The sequence below is a fragment of the Eschscholzia californica genome, unplaced genomic scaffold (genome assembly GCF_041429995.1).
Source record: "Eschscholzia californica isolate CP2 unplaced genomic scaffold, dmEscCali1.0.p SCAF_5, whole genome shotgun sequence".
NCBI classification, from domain to species: Eukaryota; Viridiplantae; Streptophyta; class Magnoliopsida; order Ranunculales; family Papaveraceae; genus Eschscholzia; species Eschscholzia californica.
Genome location: NW_028238472.1, coordinates 52498378 through 52521036, shown reverse-complemented (window position 1 = coordinate 52521036; position 22659 = coordinate 52498378). Strand labels below are relative to the sequence as shown.

The 22659-nt window shown below is 37.0% G+C and overlaps 2 protein-coding genes and 5 non-coding genes across 15 annotated transcripts; 6 read left to right on the top strand and 1 right to left on the bottom strand.

The window, feature by feature from the left end:
• The first annotated feature begins 3108 nt into the window (after positions 1-3108).
• LOC147540494 (signal recognition particle RNA) lies at positions 3109-3413 on the top strand. The gene has a single exon (XR_015226588.1).
• A 1119-nt stretch (positions 3414-4532) lies between these two features.
• Positions 4533-4836, top strand: LOC147540493 (signal recognition particle RNA). The gene has a single exon (XR_015226610.1).
• Positions 4837-5789: 953 nt separating this feature from the next.
• On the top strand, positions 5790-6093 carry LOC147540492 (signal recognition particle RNA). The gene has a single exon (XR_015226505.1).
• Positions 6094-6727: 634 nt separating this feature from the next.
• On the top strand, positions 6728-7031 carry LOC147540491 (signal recognition particle RNA). The gene has a single exon (XR_015226527.1).
• A 317-nt stretch (positions 7032-7348) lies between these two features.
• LOC147540490 (putative E3 ubiquitin-protein ligase RZFP34) lies at positions 7349-14331 on the top strand. Of its 9 annotated transcripts, none has more exons than XM_086640094.1 (13): positions 7575-9252; positions 9385-9674; positions 9764-9920; positions 10034-10121; positions 10253-10312; positions 10405-10437; positions 11190-11267; positions 11693-11736; positions 11817-11857; positions 11960-12042; positions 12194-12285; positions 13387-13498; positions 13907-14331. In XM_086640094.1, exons 3-13 carry the CDS (start codon positions 9778-9780, stop codon positions 14045-14047), a joined length of 915 nt encoding a protein of 304 aa, XP_086496220.1. In that variant the 5' UTR covers positions 7575-9252; positions 9385-9674; positions 9764-9777; the 3' UTR covers positions 14048-14331. The 9 variants fall into 9 exon arrangements, with proteins under 9 accessions (XP_086496213.1, XP_086496214.1, XP_086496222.1 ...); XM_086640095.1 differs by having other exon boundaries at positions 7588-9295; XM_086640087.1 differs by having other exon boundaries at positions 7349-9252; positions 9385-9920.
• Positions 14332-14884: 553 nt separating this feature from the next.
• Positions 14885-14958, top strand: TRNAR-UCG (transfer RNA arginine (anticodon UCG)). The gene has a single exon. It is a non-coding gene; the product is annotated as a tRNA-Arg (tRNA).
• A 564-nt stretch (positions 14959-15522) lies between these two features.
• Positions 15523-19911, bottom strand: LOC147540488 (sequence-specific DNA binding transcription factor). Its single transcript, XM_086641243.1, has 5 exons — positions 19605-19911; positions 18967-19096; positions 18285-18485; positions 16915-17082; positions 15523-16185 (listed from the first exon to the last, which is right to left on the bottom strand). The coding sequence occupies exons 1-5, from the start codon at positions 19736-19738 to the stop codon at positions 15724-15726; spliced, it is 1095 nt and encodes a 364-aa protein (XP_086497369.1). The 5' UTR covers positions 19739-19911; the 3' UTR covers positions 15523-15723.
• Between the last annotated feature and the right edge of the window lie 2748 nt (positions 19912-22659).

Here is a 22659-nt window from a genome sequence, read left to right as displayed (position 1 = left end):
AAAACTGGGGTACACTCAGAGACTTCAGAAGAAAGACAAACAAATCAACAAAATAAAGAAGCAGAAACAACACTTAGAAGGTCAACCAGGCAAAGAAAACCTAACCCTAAGTATCATAATGCAAATTTAACCGAGGACATAGAACCGACGTGTTATGAAGAAGCTTCACAAAGGGTCGAGTGGCAGAAAGCAATGGAAGAAGAAATTTCTGCACTGAAGCAAAATCAAACCTGGGAGCTAGTTCCTAAGCCAAAGGATGTGAACCCAATATCTTGCAAATGGGTTTATAAGGTAAAAACTCGTCCTGATGGATCTATTGATAGATATAAGGCTAGACTGGTAGCTCGGGGATTCTCACAACAATATGGACTAGACTATGATGAGACATTTAGTCCCGTGCCTAAGATGACAACCATAAGAGTCCTAATAGCACTAGCAGCAAGTAAGTCCTGGAAGATGTGGCAGATGGACGTCAAAAATGCGTTCCTTCACGGAGAATTAGACAAAGAGATATACATGGAGCAACCAAGGGGATTTGAGAGCAAAGCCCAACCAGCCTATGTTTGCAAACTGAAGAAGGCATTATATGGATTGAAACAAGCCCCGAGAGCTTGATATGGCAAAATAGCATAGTTCTTAGTTCAAAGTGGATATTCGGTTACACATGCTGATTCAAGCTTGTTCATAAAAGTACGAGAAGGAAGACTAACAATTATACTAGTCTATGTAGATGATTTAATCATCACAGGAGACGACAAAGAAGAAATCCATCAAACAAGAGAAAACTTATCAGTAAGATTTCAGATGAAGGAGCTTGGAGAATTGAAACACTTTCTTGGGCTTGAGGTAGATCGAACTAACCATGGCATATTTGTCTGTCAACACAAGTACGCCAAGGATTTACTACAAAAGTATGGAATGCAAGATTGCAAGCCTATCTCAACACCGTTGGAGCCTAATACTAAGTTGTGTGCAAAAGAAGGCAAGGGCCTCAATGACACAACAATGTACCGACAATTGGTAGGAAGTTTAATATACCTGACACTGACACGACCTGATATAGCATTTTCTGTCGGAGTCGCAAGTCGGTTTATGCAGGACCCAAAGAAGCCTCACTTGGAAGCAGTGAAAAGAATTTTGAGATACGTGAAGGGTACTATTGACTACGGTATTTTATACAAGAAAGGTGAAGCTTGTAAAGTAGTTGGCTATTGCGATGCAGATTATGCAGGAGATCATGACACACGAAGGCCAACTACAGGATATACATTTAGCCTTGGTTCAGGAGCCATATCTTGGTGCAGCAAAAGGCAACCAACTGTATCTCTGTCAACCACAGAGGCAGAATATAGAGCAGCAACTATGGCAGCTCAAGAAAGCACATGGCTGATGCAGCTAATGAGAGATTTACATCAGATTGCAGATTCTGCAGTGACATTATACTGTGATAATCAGTCAGCGGTACGCCTAGCTGAAAATCCAGTATTCCATGCAAGAACTAAACATGCGGAGGTACACTATCACTTTATTAGAGAGAAGGTACTTCAAGGTGAGATAGAGATGAGAGCAATCAATACAGAGAACCAGGTAGCAGATATATTCACGAAAGGACTAGGCGTTGCAAAGCTTGGCGATTTTCGAAAGAAGCTTGGTATGACTTCAAGAGCTGAGCAAAGCCAGGAGAGTTGATGTTGAGGGGGAGTGTTGAAAGTATCACCATCAAACTCTCCTTCATCTTCTAGAAGGTTCTTTCTAGAGAATTCTTTCTCTAGAATTATCCTTAACTATAAAAATATTTAGTATCTAGATTATTATTTTATTATTGTATTCTAGAAAACTACTTCTAGAATAATGGTTCTACAACTTTCTAGAGAAGCTTCTAGAAAGTATCTTACATACTCTAGAAATATCCTAGGACTAGTATAAATACCTATGTAACCCTTCTCATTTGATTACCACAAGATCAAGCAACTTGAGAGGTTGTGTATAAGTGAGAGTATATAAAGAGTGAGTGTGGGTGTAGTTAAAAAGAGTGTTTGAGTTGTGAGTCATAAGTCTATAAAGCAAAGTGTTTGGAATTATCTTTGAGAAATAAAAGTATACATTTCAAAGATAAAGTTCTCATCTCAAAGACATTATTTTCAACAGGTGGGTGATGACCAAAGTCATGTATGACTAAAAAAAATAATGTCGCACAGCACTGATAAAATTGTTTTGTTTCGTAAAAGTTATATCTAGAGTTTTTTCTTTTAAATAGTTTTTAGACGTTTAGCAATATCAATCTATTACATTATAATTATTTCATGTTGATTTTTTTGACGACTATACTCCATTACAACAATTATATGTAAATCACATTTATTGCTATTAACTTTTTTGTCCTCGGGTGTTGAGGAATGAAGAGACAAGGACGAAGAAAATTGTGTTTTTATCTCTCTCTCTCTCTCTCTCTCGAGAGAGAGAGAGAGAGCAGATCTGATGCAGGGGCACCCGGCGTGGAGGCTTTTTCCATGACTAAACCGGGCCATGGGCCATCCGGCTATGGAGAGTAGCTTTAGGAAGTCCCAATTTTAGTATGATTATTAGAGAATTTAGGTTTAGGAAATTATGTTATTTTAGTATTTCCAATAATTGGAAAGGTCCAGATTTGAGTCTAGTTATTTAGGAAGTTGCAGTATTTTATTTATTTAGGAAAGTCTAAATTCAAGTCTATCTAGGAAAGTTCAGAATCCTATAAAAGGATATCTAGTTTGTCCATTATTCCCATGTTGAAGAGAAAACCCAATCAAGTTTAATCGAGTTTACAGTTATTTAGAGTTATTTAATCGTTATTTTATCGTTCTTCGTATTAGTTTATTTTATTCTTAAATTCCGCTGCGTTCTACATCATGTGGTATTCAGAGCCACCAAAGTTTTTGGCTAATGATTCTGGAAATTTTTTCCAGACCAGTTACATCAGTATCAATCGTATTATATTCGTCAAGATGATTATATTCAATCAAATTATACTCATCAAGAGATAACGATTCAATGCTCATGTTTAGTCCCACAATGATTATCTAAAACAAGGGATTAACCTTTTTATTGGGCTTAATCTCAATTAGCATTGCCGAGCTAAGTCACGATAGCTTATAACCCATGTGGGGGCATTAAGGTGGGTGGACATTAGTTGCGTTGACTTGGTAGGATCAGGCAAGTGCAATTGCTAACTTGCCCATTCCAAGTTAGGAGTTGATCCATGTGGATTTGGCGAAGGCTCGGTCCATGTGGTTCTTAGGGCGGAGGGCAAAACGCCAGGCTGGTTTCACAGAGCAGCGAAAACCTCCCTCTCTTGACAGTGGGAAGGACTACAAGTTGGTGCACCCTTGGTCCAACTCGCCTAGTCCGCTCAACTCACTTGAACACCCATTTTTTTCATTTTTAAATAAGAACACAAGAAGAACAACCCCTTGTTACGAATATTTTTCATCGGCGGTGTCGTCAAAGTCCCAAGTAGAAAAAATAACATTTTAGAAATGATCGTCTTGTATGATTTTGATAAAAGTCATAGTCCGGATGCAACAAACCAACATCGCCATAAACAAATCTTGTGATACACTCGCCTATAGTTTCTGTAACATATCTTTGCAACTAACAAATATGTTCTCAGACCCTCTACATATTTGGTACCTCAAATAAATTAAGTTCATGAAATGGTTTACTTCAGAAGTTTCATATAATGATCGTTTACAATTTTAATGGGTAATTCTTTTGCCTTTATCATTTCCTTTGAACAAAATTATAACTTGGATTTTTTTTCTCATAATTTTACCATGAAAACACCAATACCGAACTTCAATAATGAGAAATATGACCGGGAAAGAGGATAATAGTGTGATTTTAGCATGTTTTGTTGATGCTGGCGAGTGGTAACTATTGACTATTATGCTTCCACTTGACTGTTTTCCAAACGACGGTTGAAAGAATATATAATATATTTTTATATATACAAAAAAAATAATCAGTCTCTCATCGTTATTGCCAAATTGACCGAGTCAAATGTAATGAAGATCAAAAGAACTATTTGATGAATCCTGTTTTTTTGTTTTTTTTGTTGAAAGATCCTGTTTTTTTTGTTATTCCCATGATAATAACACTTGAGCAATGAATTTTTTTTACCCGAATCAAGATGTGTATAACAAAAAAAATTGTCAAGTTGTCCTGTATACAAATTCCACGTATATTTTGAGAAGTTTTAAAAGCGCATCTTGAAAGCGGTTAAAGATTTAAAGTGCTTCCCTCAAGATACGAAAGTGTGAGTACGAAGAATATGGGCACTTTTAACGAAAACTGGGTGTTTTAACATTTCTCCATTGTGCAAACCATTGCCTTGTGTTGAATTTGGTGAAATGGGCTTCTGATAAACAAAAGCACATCACTATCTGAGTACCAAGTTATTGAGGTCATTAGTCAAATAATCAAGTTTAGTCCCACACTGATTAACTAAAACAAAGGATTGACCTTTTTAATGTGTTTAGAAGTCATTAACTATCACCGAGCTAAGTCACGATAGCTTGTAACCCATGTGGGGGCATTAAGGTGTGTGTACATTGGTAGAGTTGGCTTGGTAGAATCAGGTAAGTGCAATTGCTAACTTGCCCATTCCAAGTCAGGAGTTGACCCATGTGGATTTGGCGAAGGTTCGGTCCATGTGGTTCTTAGAGTGGAGGACAAAGCGCCAGGCTGGTTTCACAGAGCACCGAAAACCTCCCTCTCTTGACAGTGGAAGGACTACGAGTTGGTGCACCCTTGGTCCAACTTGCCTCGTCAACTCAACTCATCTGAACACCCACTTTTTATTTTTTCTTCTCGACTCTAGTTTCTATTGATTCTCTTTGCATAAATAATCCCGCCATGAGATTCTTCATCGGGACAGTGAAAGTGAAGAGATCGATAGAGATAAAGAGATAGGAGAGAGATCGTGATGGTGGTATGAGGTGGTGGTGGTGGTGCAAGGAGAGGAAAAAAATCAGAATTCGCACCGTCAAAGTCTCAAAGATCACCACCGACGACAGTTTGTCAACAACCTTTCACAACATGACAGAAGAAGAGTGGTAGAGTGCACTCAACCCAACTATGAAGCCCCTACAGCATGGTAGAAAAGAGAAATGTTAGAGAACAAAAATAATTAGACAGACTCTGAGCAGAAATTTTATGTGACTTGTTGTGATTCGTACTTCCGATAATTTTGATCCACTGGACTGTGAATCACGACAAGTCGCAAAATAATTCTGCCGGATGCTTCCTAGTTTTTCTTGTTTCCCGCGCAGAAAAAAGTCCCCTGTTAAAAAACTCAACAAACCACAAATCCGTTTTAATTTTGCCACCAAATAAGAGAAGAAGAAGAATAATACTAATCTTGTTCTCATATAAAAGCATAATGCAAAGATCAGAGATATATCTTTCATTTTCAGACAAAGAAGAATATATTTAGAAACGAAGAGAGGAAGAAAATGGAGAAATAGAGAACCAAAAAAGAGGAAGAAATTGATTTTTTCTAAAATAATTTTAGATCAATTTTATTGTATACAATTCAAATGAGTCAGATTAAGACAACGAAGAAAACAAATGGATCAATAATTAAGATTAATGGGTTTTATTAACTATTGGGACTTATGCTAAATAATGAAATGGATTTTGATGAGCACCTGTATATAAATCTCTTAGTCAAATAATTAAGTTTAGTCCCACACTGATTAACTAAAATAAAGGATTAACATTTTTAATGTGCTTAGATCTCAATTAGTATTGCCGAGTTAAGTCACGATAGCTTGTAACCCATGTGGGGGCATTAAGGTGGGTGGACATAAGTTGAGTTGACTCGGTAGAATCAGGTGAATGCAATTGCTAACTTGCCCGTTCCAAGCCAGGAGTTGATCCGTGTGGATCTGGCGAAGGTTTGGTCCATGTGGTTCTTAGAGCGGAGGACAAAGCGCCAGGCTGGTTTCACAGAGCAGCGAAGACCTCCCTCTCTTGACAGTGGAAGGATTACGAGTTGGTGCAACCCTGGTTCAACTTGCCTAGTCAGCTCAACTCACTTGAACACCCACTTTTTTGTCTTTATAATTTTTGAGATGAGACAAATTTAGAAATCCTAAAAGCTATTGAATTTGAAGTACAATTGTAAAAGTACGATTATCCTATCAGATGTGAGTCGAGATTGTTTTGCTCCGAGTAATCGTCTCTAGACTGTTACGTTCCTCACTCCACTATTAAACATTCCTCGCACCTTGATCAAGTCGAAGAGCTGTTGGAAAACCACGGGGCTAGCTAACAGCCGTGTAGCACCTCTATCACGTAAAGTCATAATGAAAGTAACATCTTGAACACAATCGTTAGGCGAAACAAAACCTTGAAGAAAAGCAAGCCGCTGACAGAATAAGCAACGAATTCGAACCAACACACCTAAGGAAGCCTCGTCGGAAGTAAATAAAGCTCAAAGCTGGCAGGGAAGTTGGTTTTTCTGTGAGTCTTTACTAGTCTCAGCCGTTAGTAATACTATGACGTTTCTACTGAAAACTACCGACTACATGTATCTCTTTCGAGCCGACTTGTATTACTCAACATGGCTAGCATTCCATATCCAAACGTCATACAATATCTAAATTAACGATTATGTTTAGTCCCACACTGATTAACTAAAATAAAGGATTAACCTTTTTAATGTGCTTACATCTCAATTAGTATTGCCGAGCTAAGTCACGATAGCTTGTAACCCATGTGGGGGCCTTGAGGTGGGTGGACATTAGTTGAGTTGACTCGGTAGAATCAGGTGAGTGCAATTGCTAACTTGCCCGTTCCAAGTCAGGAGTTGATCCATGTGGATTTGGCGAAGGTTTGGTCTATGTGGTTCTTAGAGCGGAGGGCAAAGCGCCAGGCTGGTTTGACAGAGCAGCGAAGACCTCCCTCTCTTGACAGTGGAAGGATTACGAGTTGGTGCAACCCTGGTTCAGCTTGCCAAGTCAACCCAATTCACTTGAACACCCACTTTTTTTCTTTTCGTTTTTACTGATTTTTTGCATGATCGACACCACTATTAGGTTCGGCCACGAACATCATTGATAGATATTGAATTTATTAATACACTTAGGTTCCAAAGTAATTTCGTAGCCATTTTGCAAAGACAAAAAAAGCAAGTTTGAAATCTGCATCCAACAAACCAAACTTCACCCGGATTCATCAAGAGAGAGAAAGTTGTGGTTGTTTCATTCGTATTTTGCAATATTTCACTCCAAATGTTTCACTTGATTTTATCATCTTCAATTATTTAGACACCAGCATCGGACTTGTGTCTGAAATCCTTCTCTTCGTCGGAATAGTGAGAATGCAGAAACCAAGAGAGGGGTGAGAGAAGATGGTGGTGCTATAAGGTGGTGGTGGTGGTAGTGGTGGTGGAAGGAGAGGAAAAAGATCAGAATTCACGCGGTCAAAGATTGTGAGCCATGACCGTTTGTCGAGGACCATTCACATCACGACAGAAAAAGTGGCCCGCAAAAAAACTCAACAAAACACGTATTGGTTTTAATTTTGCCACCAAATAATAACACTAATTTCGTTCTTATATAAAAGCAGAATTCAAAGATCAGAGATATTTCTTTCATTTTCCGAAGAAAGAAGAAGAATATCTTTGGTGGTTTCCGATCAAATTCATCGCCGGAAGAAAGAAGTTCTTGATCAGGAAACAGTTTCTTTCTCCAGATCGAAAGTTCGTCCTTCTAGAAGTTTGTATCCGGTTTACGATTCTCTAATAACTACAGTTTATTCATCTGACTGATTTTTTTTTCACTTTCCTTCCTAATTTTCTTTTGATTTAGGTAAATCATCTCTTTGAAAATTTGCAGAGAAAACTTCGATTTCATTCTCGATTTCTAAGAATTTGCGTTTAATCGTGGAAATTGAAGTTTTTAAAGCTAGAAATTGTTAGATTTCAGTTTGCGAATCGTCTTGAAATCTGAATTTCTGATCGATGTGTTAGGTTATAAGATAATTTGTTCGTTGTTCTTAAGTTATATTGTGAATGAATCTCTGCGCTGATCACTTAATTACTTATTTGTAGATCTTGATGAAAAATTAAGACTAGTAGGTTAGGTAGTATTTCGTTGATGACTTTGAGTGTTAGGTTTCATTGCAAAACTAGGGTTTAAATGCTGTTACTGATTTCTATGATAGCTTGGTGAATTGTTGTTCTTTTGGTGATTCTGTTTACTTCTGAGTTCTGACAACTGGTTTTCTATGATTAGTTCTTAGGATGGTGATCTTGTCAGTGTACGAAACTCGTTGTTTAAGGAGAGGTGTATTTGATCGTGAATATGGTCAGATTTCGAGAGGCTAACATCTAGGGCTATCGACTAGTATTGCAATTAGTTAATCACAGAGATAGATTGATGATATGATATAGAAAAGACCTCAAAGTTTAGACTCCCCCGCTTATGGTATTCTAGCGAAGAGATGTGATATCAGTTTTAGGTTGTGATATGTAAATTAATTCAATCTTGCCTTGTTATTGAGAAATCCTGCAGTTCTTTCACCAATTGCTCTTGCTTGTTATTGTTTCGTATCGAGTATTATACATTTTGAACACAAAATTTAGCAAGGTTTTAAGGTAACTATTTGGTTCTAGTACTAAAACTTCTAGGAAATTGTCAACTTCGCTTGTCATGGGCGAATTGTACATGTTAAATTTCCCTTACCGTTGAAACACAAAATCAATGTAAAGAATAAGACTCTATGAAGAGCGGAACAGAGATCTTCCAGAACTGTACTGATATCTTATTTCTATTGGAAGCTACACTTTTCTTTTCCGACAATAAAGTTTATAAACAGGTGTGCTATCTGTTATGGTGAATTGGATTGATAAGAGGATCGTGTCTTCTGTCTCTCTATTTATTTTCACCACCTTTCAAGGTAGAGGTTAGTTCGACGTACATCAACTTTTCTTGCAGGATTACCTACGGCTAGATGAGTTCTCAGCAAGCTGGAGATTCTGGAATTAGTAAACTAGGATTAGGACTAGTTAGTTTCAGCTTTTATAAAGTCACAATTGGTCCCTCTATCATTATTTCTAGCTAAAGAAATAGTAGTTAACTAGGATTTATGTGGACCTTTTTCTAGTTGAAGAAAGGCATATTATTGAAATGGAGGTTAAGCATGTACCCAAAGTTCGTCAATTAAAGATGAGTTGTTCAGAGATGAAAAGAAGAGTCATATACGGAGGTAGGCTCATCAATTATGCTAACCTTAACCAAGGAATGGAATAGTAAAACTTTCTCCTCGCCCTTGACCTTTTTCAACTTTTGTTTTACTTCCTCGTATGCGCTTGATGTTGTGATTTATTGCTTTTACCAGAGACAGTGAATCTATTGCTGGGTCCACACTTTAGTTCGACTTCAATGATCGATTGATCATAAACTTCTATTGGCCACTTCTGGTTGCTCAAGAATGAGGAGTTCTTCAGTGATGCATTATATTCATTATATGGGTTCTTGTTGCTCTGATTGTTCTGATGATTCCTGTTGGAGTAATGCTGAATGAAGCCATTCAACATTAGTTGGATTGTTTTGTTGCTGAATTTTAAAGGCGGTAAACAAGAAAGCGAAATTAGGATTCGGTGTTTGCTAAATTATACGTTTTCACAGGTGTTAAAGTCAGTGTAGTTCAATCATAATGTGTCTAGTGGAGGAAGGTTTCACCAATAATTTTAAGTGTCTTGCATCTGACAAGCCAGAGACTCTAAAAAAGATGATCAGCGAGGAACATGAACTCAGGACGAACGACTCATGCACTCAACAATTTAATGAAGACTGCATTCTTGCAGAGGAAGTAAGCGATGATGGCAGGCCCACTGCCACAGAAGCACTTGAAAAGGGGCATATGCAGTATGGGTATGTTTATTTGATTATTTCCAATTTTTGTGTTTTTTTGTTGCAATTCCAATATTTATGTTGGGAAATCCATGTTCACATCTATGTTAATGCATAAGATTTGTCTTCACTAGATGTTCACATTATCGACGAAGGTGCCGCATTAGAGCTCCATGTTGCAATGATGTTTTTGATTGCCGACACTGTCATAATGATGTAAAGGTAGTTTTTCTTCCATATATATACGTATATAATTATATATACACAAGTAAATTGGGTACTACTATCATGCCTTCGTTAAAAGAATTTCTAGACACACGTTTATTAGTCACGCGCCTGGTTTTTCTGTGCAGAACGGTATAGATGTTAAAGAGAAGCACAGACACGACCTTCCACGTCATCAATTGAAACAGGTTAATCTTTCAATTTGGTTAATTTCGTTCGCTGGTTTTCATTGGGTCTTCTTAGTCTCTGAAATTTTCTGTTGCATGTTCCTCCATGACAGGTTATATGTTCAATCTGTAGCACAGAACAGGAGGTAAATGATAATTTCCTTTTCTTTTTCCTTTTATTATTTGCATGTTTTTGTTTGGTAAGCTATCATAAGCTTATTCATATTAGAGATTTTGTAAGTATACTGCAAGATAATCCATGCCAATAACCAGGGTTCGATTGGGCACGCTGATATATGTGTTTGTGCTTTTATGCGACTTGACTTGGAACTAAAAACACATGAATTATGGTTCAAAAGCTTCGAATTTAAGTTATGATATCTCACTTCTGTTTTTTAACTACATTTTATTCATGTTTGGTCCCCGTATCACTATCTAGTGTCATTACTTTTCATCGGCACCCTTGTGGCAATCTATTTGATTGTATCGAAAGGTCCAACGAATTGGGATTGATGTTATTTCTTACATTTACCATGACTTTCGTGCTGCTACATACTCTCTAATCAGCATTAGTGTCAATAGTTTAGAGTCTTTCAAGCACAATCTTTATTCCCAGTGCTGCAGCTCGAAATGTCTAACCACCATCAGCCGCTAGGTTCATGAGGGATGTTTCAAAAATACAATCTTCATAAACATTAACGAATTTATGACTTTTGAATTGTTTTGCCTTGTGGAACTGGAATCTGGAAAGGCAGATAAGTTCACCCGTTGTTTGGGTCCTTAGGCGGCCTGTGTAGATTCTTCCAGCAACTCAAGTAGGCAATGTTTTGTATCTTCTTATTCTTTCTTTGCTGATCATATGTTTCAATTGTGTTTTGGCTTCAACTGTTATTGTTAGGTCCGACAAGTTTGTGTCAATTGTGGTGTATGCATGGGGAAATACTTCTGTGAAACATGCAAGTTGTTCGATGATGATGTAAGTAACAAATTTTATACCTTGGACTCTAATTCCAATGACAAATGCTGGTCAGAATTAAGTAGTTGAGCTCTTAACTAACGGAAAGTCGGCTCAGGCTCTGGAAAGTCTGGGCTTTCCTTCCCTTTCTCCTGTTTGTTTTATAATATGGTTACTCTTTTTTTAAATATGCTTGCCATGTCAGATCTGGATACTAGTATCCGGTAACCGGTACATGAATACTTGTGACGCGGATGCTTGTGTATGCCTAAACAAATGGTGCGTAGAGACTATATATATTATGAAAAATAAATAATAAGCTGAGTTTCTTAGCCAAGTTCACTCACTAGGTTTGGGCCTGGCAGAGTTAGCCTAGAACTTAGGTTAGAAAAACAGTCATATGGACAGGACCTCATCAAACTTGTTTTTTTTCTCTCAACTTGCAGACATCAAAGAATCAGTATCACTGCAATGGTTGTGGAATTTGCAGGTTCTTTTCTTTGTTTCATTACTACTAATATAATAAAATCTTGGCGGTTTTATTGACATGGTAATTGCTATGGACTGCAGAATAGGGGGGCAGGAGAATTTCTTTCATTGCTATAAGTGTGGTAAGTTCTTGGTCTCTTTATTGCAATTGATAGATGACGAAATCACTTGTATAATTAAATTTAAAAAAATGAACTAATACTTGTTGGTGCTATACTATGAAGGTTGTTGTTATTCCATTATGCTTAAAAACAGCCATTCTTGTGTAGAAGGTGCAATGCATCGTGACTGCCCTGTTTGCTTCGAGGTATCTTACCTTGTTTTCTTTTTTACTTCATTTTATCATTCTTTAAGGAGTAGGTTGAAAAGGTATTATTTATATTTATATAACACAATTGAGATTGTGAATTCGCTCGTTTTCGCTTACAACTGAAATATAATTTTATGATGATCTGCAGTATCTTTTTGAGTCCACTGATGATGTAAGCGTCTTACCTTGCGGACACACAATTCATCTGAACTGCTTGACAGAAATGCAGCGACACTTGCAGTGAGTCTCTCTCTCTCTCTCTCTCTCTCTCTCACATGGAGTCTACTCTCAAACTGAAAATCTCTAGCTAGAGTTTTTCCTTCTTCATTTGGGTCTTGTAGACCTAAAAACAGAGTTTTTTTTAATGAAACAGAGGAAATAACATCTCCTCCTGCATCAGCAAGTTCACCATTGAATTTCTTCTCAAACTTTCACTATTTTGAAACTGCAGAGCAAAAGAAAAAAAAAAAAAACCACACCCACAGGGACTTAATATGAAACGCGATAGTTTGACAGACTTAAACTGAAATTATCAAAAAACAGTAGATTAACTAATAACTACTAACTAAACAAACATCTGAAATTAACCCTTCATATAAAAAGTCATAAACATTCATACATAACCTTACATCTGAAACCCTAACATATTGTTGAAAAACAGTACATGCATTAGTAACCCTAACACAAACAACTTGCTTAAACCCTACCATCGTCTCGACAACTCACACCACAGTTGACATCCCTTTGGTTCCTTCGACCACACACTTTAACTAAACCCAAAATAAAAATAAAAATAAAAATAAAAAAAATACAAACAACAACAATAACAGTGGAAGTGTGATAATGTAACCAAAATGGTGGTGGTGGTGGTGGAAGTAAGAGCAAATGGAGGAGGAGGTGGTAGTGAAGCATCCATTGTTGAGAGATTTGTAGAGATTTCAGAAATTTAAGGGGTTGGAGAAAGAGAGAGGGATGGAGAGATATAACAAGATAAGTTGATTTTATAGAGAATTTAAGTTTGGGTAACAGTCTAATTTCTGTTTTTGGAATCTCTTGATAATAGTTCCACATCAAATTTAATTACTGTTATTTCTCTCTAGTCACTATCGATCTATTTCTTATTTCCATCCATTTGGTTAAAAGATATGGCAATTTTTTTGATATATACAAATCATGGGGCAGGCCTACATAATTAGCCAAATAGTTTGGCTTTGGAGTCTTGGGTTGTATGTCTACTGCCATTCTTAACGAGTAACAAGATTTTCTAGGTGGATAGGTACGCAGTGAGTCTTTTTGCAGTGAGTCTCTCTACTCTCTCATTTATATATGTATATGTGATAGGTACGCATGTCCTCTTTGTTCCAAGTCTGTCTGTGATATGTCCAAAGTGTGGGAAAAACTCGACATGGAGATTGCTACCACACCAATGCCTGAACCGTATCATGATAAAATGGTTAGCCCCCAACCCCCTACTCTCTACATTTCTGATTATATGAAAATAATGTTGAATGTATATGCCAGTGTATATGTCCCTCTGCAAAATAATCTCCTTTTCAACTTCTAGGAACAATACTTTTCCAAGTCTAGATCTCACGTTTGGCACTAGAATAGTAGTATTAAAATGATAAAATAATAGCATAATATTGGTCGAGAAGCTTCGCTTTCTATACTCTGACATCTAATCAAGATGTGCTTCACCAAATCAACAATTCTAGCATGATGTGTGTCTAATGTGAATTCTCAATTCGCATTGCCCATATGTAGGGGAAACTGATCCACCGTTTGTTTATTCTTTAACCTATTTGCCCGTCTATCAATATTTTACCGTTTCTCAATAGTCTGATGGATTACCGGGTAACAGGTGTGGATATTGTGTAATGATTGTGGAGCAAACTCGGAGGTCCAGTTTCATGTGGTAGCTCAAAAATGTCTCAACTGCAAGTCTTATAATACTCGCCAGACTAGAGGACGGACACCGTCAACTTCCAACAACATGACTTGATATCTTTATAGAAAAAAAAGGCCCAAACTAACTCGTGCATTTCGTGATTATATATCTTTCTTTGTCGCGTACTTTGTTAAATTAATTCTATCTTATTTGGGTTAGGTGTTTAATAAGCTGGTTCTGGTTTTGGGTTATCCGGATGGGACCTGGATATGAAACTGGGTATCTATTACAAGAAGTTGTTCTAGTAGGTCTGAATGTTCGATAACAAATGGAGATTTTCTGATGAAAATAGACCTTTGATTCAACGAGTCATGAGTTAAATAAAATACGATGTTACTGTATGAGCTAAAGTTGATGACTATCCATAGCCAGTGGACGCTGATGGGCCGAGTCAGGCATGTCTGACATGGTGACACAACCCAAAAAGGTGGAGGCATGGACTGAGACGACCCAGTGGGTGGGTCTAGGATTTCGAGTTCCTAGGCCACCCATTAGGCACGGGCGCGTGAAGCACCACCATGACGCCACTGGCCAATTGTATGTCATGGCATCATGACCCAGCCCATGGGTGCTTGTTCTTGGTTGACCGCTACTAACAATAGCCCATGGATCTTTATGTTGAAAGACCATAGAGAGAATGTGTTGAAGAATGTTGAGACTCAAATTATAGTGTTCTTGTGCCAATTTTAGATCAAAGTTCTCGAGTTGAAGAATACAAGACGGATTTTCAGTATGTTTGTCTCCTCTTACTAATCAGTATGGTTAACTTCAGCTGAATTTAGATCCCTTCCGAGTTAAACTTGGAATAAATGTGAAGTATACTACTAAAAGATACTAAGATGTATGTTAATTTGTACAAAAAGGAAAAAACCACTTAACAGTACACAACAAGGCCGCATAGCGCAGTGGATTAGCGCGTTTGACTTCGGATCAAAAGGTCGTGGGTTCGACTCCCACTGTGGTCAGTTCTTTTTTGTTTTTATTTTTTTATCCCCATTTTCAAGAAACTGGGTACCGCTTGACCACGAATAAACTTATAATGAAGACCTAATACCTCCACAACCATCTCTTTTTGTTAAAAGGGAGGATCTTGTTCGCCTGAACAGAGAGATAGTGACAGTGGTGAGAATGCATGAAGAAAAAGACGTTTTTCTTATACTCCGTAATAAAAGTTGTTGGGACCACCGTTCGTTGTCACCGGCTAGAGGCGTAAGAGAAACAAGTCTACATGACCCGCCTTCTTGGACTCCCACTTGAACTGCCTGTGAGAGAAATAAGGATTTCTCTCTCCACGTGACTGAACATGTGATAGGAGAGAGAAATCCTTGTTTCTCTCGCATGTGGTTCAAGTGGATCACGAGGCAGGTTGAGTGAACTTTTTCTAAGAGAAAAGCTCTCTCCGGCTACCTACATTTAGAGAAGGAGCTAAGGCCTAAGGGCATCCAAATTGATAATTCCCTTACCCTTTTTTTGTGACTACCAGGCCAGCAACCAATTTCAACATGTAAGAAAAAAAGCAACATGGAAAATTCAGTTATAACCTACACTCAAAATCAAATGCACTTGATATACATATAGTATGCATTTACTAAATCTTAATGTATTTCAATCAGCTTAATCACAACTTCATTAGTAAATTCTTCACTGTTCAGATTTGTTCTTCGAATAACCAAGTTTAGACACAAGATATTGCTATAATCTGCAAACCTTCCCGAACGAAAAACTCCGACCTAAAATGAATAATCCTTCAAATCAGCCTTTAGGTCACCAATTTCCATATCTTCCAAGCATTCATCTGCAGTGAGTGGAGGTAGCTGTCTTGTCTTTCTCCGAAGATTATGCTTATGCCACTCGCTCTTGAAGTGTTCACGATATTGCTTCGCATCCCCTACAAGTGCATCACAAGTGCTGCACTTGTTCTGCTTTACCTGTCCTCCTGCACTATTACTACTCCTGTTTCCGCTGGAGATGGACTGTTTCTGTAATTTTTCGCTTATTTGGAGCGCGGCTTCTGGTTCAGAAGTGTGAACTACTCTGGCATTGCTGGATTGAATGTTGTCATGGTCGTCCAAGTGATCGATATTTGTATCCCCCTCGAAATGAACTGATACAGCAAGAATTTCTGACCTACCCTGTAGATTCCTAACCAATGTATCACAGTCCCGGAAGAAACCAGGCTCCAACTCGCATACCTGTATAACAAAATAGATTATTAAAGCACGAAAAGGGAAAAGCAAAAAACCTACATTAACCAAGACGAGCATAACATAGACATAGACCCCTACTTGAATGGTTTAATAACACGTCCAACACGTCAGTAACTTCCAAATATGCCGCATATCCCCCCCTCCAGGTATAAATGATGTTTCACCAACAAGAAAAATAGAAAATGTGTTTTGAAAACTTTTCAAAGGTTTTGACATGCCAACAAGACAACAGCCAGTTTTCTCCACAGTGAAACTCAAAGGGTTCCGAACTATGGTGGTTCCAACACATCAGAATTCCGCTAAAAACCAGCCCCGAATACCTGGCATTACTCATACGAAATATGACTGGAGAACTCTTATCCACAACTGAAGAAACTAAATGTCACTGTTTAAAAGGGTTACTATTTAGGAGGCATGTTCAACGAGGGACCAAGAGAATTTTATTGAAGCTTCGGAGGGTCGTCCATTAAGACTTGTCGAACAACTTGTTTCGGCCTTTCTGTTTCTCCATTCTGAATCATGATTTACTGTTCTAGTATCCAGAGTCCAGACAAATATAAAGGTTGTGTATTATGAAAGTTTTGCCAAAATGAGAGGTATATTCCATCATAGGCTAGCTAGAAAATTGTCATTTTAAGCGAGAAAAAAGATCTGATAAAAAAAAAAAAGCAATCTATCGACATTTTCGTCAATGTCATAAAATCTCATGCTTACCAATGATATCTGATTTCCAGATGCATCTTTTGAAACAATTTTAGCATTCCAGGAACTGAGCTTCTCTATAAGCGAAGAAATATTATTTTCAGGTACAATGAAACGTAATCTCATTGGGGCTCTCTTGATGGGGTAATGCTTCTGAAGCTCACGGATAACTTCCAAGGCCTGCACATAAAAACATGACCTGAACTAAGAACAGCCTTAGGAGCACAATGGATATGAAATGGTCATGTTAACAATATAGAAAGTTTTAAATATTCACTAGTTACTTCTAACAATCAAGATACAGTAAAGGTAGGATCAATAAATGCTCGATGGTATTTCGTAAAGCGAAGCCAAGTCAGAAAGTAAATCGAAGTCTTGCATAGACACTATCTTTCCACCACATCTGCCTCCACATGATATAACCGTGAGAAAGACTTATGGCTTCCATAGATTCATAGAACATTCAGAACGCAAAATTGAGGCTGAAATCATTAAGAAGTATGGTCTTTTTAAGTCTCCATTATCTGTAGTGCTGCTACCCAAGATTTTTTGGGAGATAACATAAAATAAACAAAAAAGATACGTTTCCTGGGCACAGGCAACCACTTCATTACACTAAAAGCGATTAACAAGAGGGTCCCATTAGCTAATAGAATTTCAAGCTATTCCATTATTTTCTCTTTTATGACCGATACTATGCAAACATAAAAAAGGAAAACGACAACCCAATCTCAACTACTCTAAATGCACTAAAAACTATTACAAGTAAACAAATATCTGTTTTTTCTCAATGTAGTTGAACATTAGGTAAAACCTAATAATAGCAAATAGCCATGACATTGCTTCCAAATGCTGAATAGAGTAAGCAAATGCTAATTGGTATTAATTTGATGTGATGAAGGACAAGCTATGAATTCTCAACCAAAGAACAAATAGTCCAAAGACTAATAAACTCTTGCAAAAATGAGTGAGAAAACCAAGTAATGAAGGAGTTGGTACTAACTCCATGACCAACAAGATACAGGGAGTAAGAGAGTTCGTTTTTAAAGTGAAGTTGCTCTAACCTGAAACCCTAATTTCTCAGAACAAATGAATGATTTAAAAACTTTTAGGTGCAAGCAAAGTAACACTAGCAAGTAATATAACAAACTTGTCTTGCAAAAATGAGTGAGAAAACCAAGTAATGAAGGAGTTGGTACTAACTCCATGACCAACAAGATACAGGGAGTAAGAGAGTTCGTTCTTAAAGTAAAGTTGCTCCAACCTGAAACCCTAATTTCTCAGAACAAATGAATAATTTAAAAACTTTTAGGTGCAAACAAAGTAACACTAGCAAGTAATATAACAAACTTTTCAACAACAAAAAAATAATAATAACATACCTGTTTCTTTGAACTGTTATGAGGATCGACAGCAAAGTGAATTTCATGCATTAGTCTCTCAACCATACTAATAGTATATGGATGCTGAGTTTCGGGATTAATGGTTTTTTGCATGACTATGGTTGCAATATCCCGAAACTGTGACGATAATTGAGAATCCCTTTCCTTTCCAGCAACTTGAAGTTCACCTTTCTCCAAAATCTAACAGCATATACTAGATCAGTCAACGCTAAATATTTACGCAAATGTTTCATACTTTTGCAGTTCTATATAACGACTATAGTAGAATAAAATCAGAATTAACTTTTTTCCTTCACTATAAAAGATGTAATTACGAAGTTGCTACCTATACATTTTTACGCTTTAAGGCGGCTTGCTCACAAGGTGAGGCGGCACCGGAGGCATACACCTCGATGCATAAGAGACATAAACATTTTTTGTAAGGAAAATAGCATCAATTATGTAAAAAAGAAACATAGTTTTTCTATTTTACTATCATAATATAAGGTCTTAAGTGTTTGTTTTAATGTTGCCCAACAATTCAAACATAACAGGTGACTTAGTTGAACACGTTTTATTCTCGGTTCAGATACGTACACCTCGAGGCATCAAGTGACGTCCTCGCCTAGAGGCAAAACAATGGTTGTTACAAACGAAATTGTTGATGCATTATTTAACTGACCTCCATGCAAATCTTTGAATGGTCATCTGTTCCAAAAGCCAAATTCAAATCCTTTGACTTGGCAAGAACTCCTTTAGAAACGTTCGTGTAAACAGTATGTGACTGCAATACTTCATCTACATCCTTCTCTCTGTAACAGAGTATATAATAATCAGACTATCACTAGAAGATCGTCAATGCCATTTATACAGTTATACTGAAAATGAGAGACTTATATATTATTGATCCAAACTCATGCAGAAAACTCCCCAACCAAAGAAAAAGAAGTCCAACTTTCCAACATGAAGCTCGCATCATTTCCAGTTGTGGTCTATAATGTCTGTTAGCCCTAGAATTGATTGTTTGTTCTATCCATGGATATGTTAAGTGCCTAAGTGAATGAACCCTAGTGTTAAATATGTGAAAAAATCTAGGGTTTCTCACATTTTATTCATTCATACCCTAAAACGTAAAAGGGTCCTCCCGTTTTAGGGTTTCTTGCATTTTACTTCACACATATAACAGTTACGTGAATAGCAAGTGCGAATCAGTTCAATCAAATGAAATATATAATGAAAATTTTGATTCATAGAGCTAATGAGTAAGTAAAAACTAAGAGAGAGAGAGAGAGAGAGAGAGAGAGAGAGGATTGTTCTTACACGCCAGAACGCCATGAGAGGACCTTGTTTTTGAAGCAGGCGATTTCGAATCGCATACCGTGCTTCTTCAGACGAACGACGGCAACGTTTGTCAATCTTTTCTGCCCTACTGGTTGAACTAGGGTTCTAGACATCTCTCACTCTCTCTTTCTCTCTATATTTTCTTATGCGTCTCTCTAAAACAGAAGTAGTGAAAATGAAGTTGATTTTTGCCCTAGAAAACCTTCCTCTCTGCTGATCTAGGGCGCTAATTTGGGCACCCCCAAACTATATTGGGGGAGGACGACTTCTAGGGCTTGTTTGATACGTGTGAAAATATTTGACGTGGGAAATTTTTCTAATAGGAATGATAACCAAGTTTTCTGACAAAAGTTCAATCTGTGTTTTATATTTCTTGAGAAAATATAAGGGGAACATCTAAAGGCACTCGACGGTAATGTTGTTGGAGCCATTTTAATGTATAAAGAGATGTCAATTACAATTAGACGTGTGCATTTAGAAGTTCTTCAGAGATTGATAAAGAGAGGGCGAGATCCGAGAAAAGTGGTAGTCTAGAAACCGAGTTACGGGATGAGGGAAGAGGGATGGCGTTTTTGGGTTCAAGTGTGAGACAGTCGTTTTCCCATATTTTTTGTAGAAAAGTATTCTTGACTTCTTTTCCACCTATGAAAAACGATTTTCACTCTATTGTAGTCGAAAGGAATGTTTCATATAGGAAAATCAACTTCCCCACCTGATTTTTCACGTGTATCAAATAGAGCCTCAAGTTAATTCAATTTGATCAGATGGTCGGATTTCACGCTGGTTCATCAAAGAAGAGAGAGTGTTGAAGGAGATTGAGAGGGGCTACAAAATAAATAGAATGTATATTTGGATCCTTAAACCCTAAATTTTATTGGACTGAGTTGTTCTCAGCCAAAAGTAACCTAACAAATTTTATTTCTATATTTTTTTTTTGAAAAAAAATGAGATACTGGTTCTCGTAAAATCTCCTTTTGTGTTTTTTATCTCGTTACAACTTTATTATGGGGCCTAAAATAATAATTTCACGGCTGCCCATTAAGATTTCTCAAGGTGGAAAATGGAGTTGTTTTCGTCAAAAACTTAGGAAGTTGAGTTAAAAGTTCTAACTGAAGATAAATTAAAGAGGAAATGATAATCTTTAGGAACTAATCTATATTATCATTTTTCCCTCATCAAAAAAAAAAAAATCTATATTATCATTTCTACCTTTACCTTTCTCTACATATTAGTGTCTCGTCATTTTTCCTCGTTCTCTCCTGTAATCGTGGGTGGTGAGATGATCAACGAAGATGAAGTCAAACCATCATCTGCAATATCTGGTTTGTTATCGCCTACCTAGATTATATTCGTGTGTTGTTGGAAAAGATATCTTTGTATCGCTAAAGAAAAAAAGTTTTGAAGATTAGGTAGGTTCTCAAATTTCCTCTTTCGATTTAGTGTCAGAAGACAAAAATCAGCTCTTCAGGATTTCTACAACAGAGCCATTTGTACTATTACCATAAATAATTGAATATATAACTGTCATTCCGACTTTATGGTGGTGAAAAGATTGTTTAGTAATCCATTTATTAAAATGTTAATAGAAATTTATGAGGCATGCTTTTTCTTCTCTCCTTTTATCTTCATTTATTTTATTGTGTAGCTCTACTTGAGACAATGATTACGACATTAAGAATCTAATTGTTTTATTTTAACCAAGACACTAATAGAAAAAAATAAAAAAGGGATGGGCATTTGTTGAGCCCAACTTTGTTCCTATAGTTTGTCTTTTACTTTCTGGAAAATCACATTCGTTTAAGTACTTTACCGTATCAGAGTTTGTGAGAGAATATTAGTTGTTTCATAGCAGTTACACGGTTGAGTATGTTTAACACGAGTAAGTTCACGTCTCTGATACATCAAACGATAAGATTGGCCTAATAATAAGTCATAGATCCGTCTCTACTGTGAATAAAACCTAAAACTCCAAAATTGTAGAGTAGATGCACTATTAACTGGACTAGCCATCATTAACAATTGTGTGTTAAATATATTCATAGATATCCGATCCATCATATGTGAATTATATTGAGTGATTGGAAATAACAATAATGGAAAATGGAGTACATATCTATGTAATTCCACATGGTAACATACTAACACCTTCCCACAAAGCAATTCTGCACCTATTTACTTTAATCTATTAGTAGTTATTTAGTTCTTCCCTAGGCATAATTTTCTTCTCATTTAAATATTTAGATTCAATATTATAATAATATACTCAAAATCAAAAGGTGAGAATTCCTCTTTCTATAATCTTAGAAAGTGAAGCTTCAATCGAAGAGTGTCCATCTATCTAGGATGATTTTGCCCTAAAGATATAATACTATACTAATAGTATTGATATAATATTTGCAAAGGGTAGGTCCCGTGTCTATAAAAATCCACGTAATAAAAAGGAACAATTACTAATAAGTAGGCTTTTCTACTTTATAATGCTCCTATCCAACACCAAAATATACATCATTTCAAATTCGTCTAGGGGAAATAGTAGTGCACTGCACAAGGGATCAGGATCACTCGATTGACCCGAGTTTTCGTAGTTGAAAATAAAATCATTTTAAGTTATTTTCTTCTATTCTCACCATTCTGGCGAAGGAAGTGTCTACATTGAAACCCCCTTCGTCTGCAAAGGGGAAGGACTTCGCGAGAACCGCTACTTTGACTTAGATGAGGGGAAAGCGTTCAGGCGAAAATCCCGTGGAAGATCTCGCCTGAAATTTTATAAAAACTTGAGAAGAATTTCCAGTGAAACTCTCCCCAAAGATTTTGTGGGCGGTCAAACCGAGGCCTTCTACAAAAAACTCGTGGTCAAATGACCACGAAAGTCTCGGTCGACGAGAGTACAATGAGAGGAGAAGAGAGAAAAATATCGGAAAAATCAAATAAAGTCACCCACAATGATGGGAGAAGAAATGATAGTAGGGGGCATGGAGAAATAAAGTGGAACCAAAATTTTTCTTGTAATGCATTAGAACCCGAGGGATAAAGT

Bases quoted from the DNA above. Each gene is read 5' to 3' on its own strand.
- LOC147540490 (XM_086640087.1), top strand. From the start codon at position 9,703: ATGTGTCTAGTGGAGGAAGGTTTCACCAATAATTTTAAGTGTCTTGCA. The intron at 10,313-10,404 runs GTTAATCTTTCA...CCTCCATGACAG, and splicing joins CACGTCATCAATTGAAACAG to GTTATATGTTCAATCTGTAG. The intron at 13,499-13,906 runs GTTAGCCCCCAA...ACCGGGTAACAG, and splicing joins AACCGTATCATGATAAAATG to GTGTGGATATTGTGTAATGA.
- LOC147540488 (XM_086641243.1), bottom strand. From the start codon at position 19,738: ATGTCTAGAACCCTAGTTCAACCAGTAGGGCAGAAAAGATTGACAAAC. The intron at 17,083-18,284 runs GTATGTTATTAT...TTTTATGTGCAG, and splicing joins ATAACAGTTCAAAGAAACAG to GCCTTGGAAGTTATCCGTGA. The intron at 16,186-16,914 runs GTAAGCATGAGA...TTTGTTATACAG, and splicing joins CTGGAAATCAGATATCATTG to GTATGCGAGTTGGAGCCTGG.